General features: G+C 32.5%; 1 protein-coding gene across 1 annotated transcript in view; it reads left to right on the top strand.

The window, feature by feature from the left end:
* Positions 1-2,435: 2,435 nt before the first annotated feature.
* The window catches only part of LOC136029597 (centromere-associated protein E-like), a 22,208-nt gene continuing 22,006 nt past the window's right edge, over positions 2,436-2,637 (top strand). Inside the window, exon 1 of the mRNA XM_065708100.1 lies at positions 2,436-2,447. Coding sequence (XP_065564172.1) covers positions 2,436-2,447 — 12 coding nt within the window. The remainder of the gene's footprint in view (positions 2,448-2,637) is intronic.

The following is a 2,637-nucleotide window of genomic DNA, read 5'->3' on the forward strand; positions in this document are numbered from 1 at the left end:
AAAGCTTATCAATGAAGAGAGTTGCCCCATAAGATAGGCAGAGGCCCTGGACCTCAATATTACCCTCTGCAAAAACACTATTGGACTTAGAAAGGGCCTAGAGCAAGAGCCAAACAATATTTTCTCAAGCCTTATGGACAGGGTTGTTTCATCAGTTTTTCACAGCGAAAAACTAGTACAAATATATATGACTTAGAAAACATAGAATGTACGTTCAGCGAAAAGCAAAAATAAGCAAAAAAACCTTCTAGAAAAGTTTGGTAACTTCGTTATTCATCTAATTTCAGAAATAAAAAATAATAACATTTTAGGAATTTCTAAAAAACTTAGAAAACACAGTTGTTACAGTTTGGCTGTGAAGATTCGGATAATTTCAAGCAACAAGTTTTAATAATAATTTGTTTTAGGGTCAAACTCCTTCATTATTATATTAATTAAGTAATTGTATTAATGGATTATTAAATAATTAATAACATATAAGTTATATCATTAATTAATTAGTTGGATGTAGCACTAACTAGTTGGTTTAATTGTAATGATTATTGTCGGTGTTATCGACAACCAGAACTAATTTTTTTTTACTCTAATGCAAGATTTATACTATGTAACATGGCTCTTTTGAACAACAAAAGCTAAAACATTTCCCTCATGGGATTTTTTTATTTACCATGGTTTCTGAGTTGATGTTTTTAATTCAGTTATTCTCAAAATGTTTGATTTACTGTTGTACCTTTTCGTTAAAAAAATGAATTCCAACACTAACTTTGGTATAGATGCCCAGGCAGTCTTAACAATTTTCACGTAATATGAGCGTTAATGTGTAAGTTCTGTATTATGAGTTTCAGGAGACATATAGCCTGATATGTTATTATTGGGTACAAGTTTAGCTGAATTAAATTTAAACTAGAGTGAAATACACACAAGAGTTTTTTTTGCGGGGTTTGGGTTATCAATAAAAAAGTGAAATTTAATGGAAAATATGGTAGATCTTCAATTAAAACTAAGATAATAATAATATTTTTTCATGGGAAGTATGGTTCAAAAGGCACTTGCATTTTGAACCATAGGCATAGTCATAGGCGTAGTGAAAGACTTAAGGGTCTTTCACTGATTACTTGACTTTTTAGTTAAACTTTTCTATCTAGGAAATACAAATCATAAATGTGCGTTTTTTAACAAGAATGCATGGCTAAGTTTTAGTTTCAATTATGAAATTAAATAAAAAAAAAGTCTTTTTCAACTGAAAGTACGGAGCAGCGCTAAAACTTAAAACGAACCGAAGTCATTCCGGATATGGGAGGGGGGCTGCCCCTACTTAAACCTTCATTCTTTACACAAAAATTTCGACAAAGAATTGAACTTTTGCGCGAAGAGCTAGAAAATGCGGATGAGACATCCCCCTTTGCATAGGAAGCAATTCCTTTCCGATTTAAGTATTAAGTTTACTCCTTACTCTCACTTGAAAAAACTTTTTTTTTATCTCCAATTACTTTCCGATCATGACAGAACATCTCCCTCCTTACTTCGTTATAAATCTTCACGGAAGCATTTTCTCCACGTGAAAGAGCACCATAAAAAACTACCTCCCCTCTCCCAAAGAGGGAGGTGGTCATGTAATCTCAGGAGGTATTTTACTGGACCTTTTAAATATACTGAATAGAATTGTTATCTCAAAATTTTGATCCGACGGCTTTGGGAGAAAAAGAGGATGGGGGTTAGTTGCCTTCCAATATTTTAGGTCAATTACAAATGGCACTAGAACTTTTAATTTACTTTTGGAAGAGCCCTCTCGCAATTGTTTGGGGCCATTGGTTTCATACTATCCCCTCTGGGAAAAAAAGAAAAAAAAAACAGACAAAGAGATCAATACGCATCCGCAATCTTTCTTCTGGAAAAAAAAATCAACACTTTTGTAGATAGGAGGTTCAAACCTCTAAAGTAGGCTTTTCTCACATGCTTAATATAATGGTGTAATTTTCACAAAGATCACTTGAATTCTTGGGGGTTTGCTCTACTTTTTTTTTTAAATCAGGCAAATTTTCTTGGCTCCGTAGTTTTTGATGGATAAAATTAAACATTATGAATTTTATATTTCGGAATCACTGTAAAAAATTAATTCTTTTAATGTATTAATTGTCATCTGAATATATTTTTCCAGAGTTTCGATTAATATTGAACCCCGCTGCTTCTTACTTTCAGTTCGTTACTTCAAAATTTAGGCTGGTTATTATTTTTAAGCTAGGAGACATGGCTCTTAAGGAAGATTCAAATTCATGAACTGGAATGAAATTAGACTAATGTCAATCAAAGAAGTATTGGTGCTAAAGGCAAAATTTGCGAATGCACAGCATAATTTTCCGTATTGCAGAAACTATAATTTTTTGAAACAGAGATTTTTGAAATACGTATATTCAAACTGCAGCAGACAAGGACGCATGGGGTATAAGGTATGTGCCTTTGCCAACCTCCCCAACGAAAATTATAAATATTGTAGACTACTCCTATATCCTCTCATTTCTTACTATTGACAATATTCTTTTAGTTTGTTGATAACGAAAAACAACAAAAATGAGGATTATTTTAAACCAATACACCTTATTTGATAAAGTTTAAATATGTCAGCAAAGAGCCCAGCTC

This window comes from Artemia franciscana, chromosome 7, assembly GCF_032884065.1.
Source record: "Artemia franciscana chromosome 7, ASM3288406v1, whole genome shotgun sequence".
NCBI classification, from domain to species: domain Eukaryota; kingdom Metazoa; phylum Arthropoda; class Branchiopoda; order Anostraca; family Artemiidae; genus Artemia; species Artemia franciscana.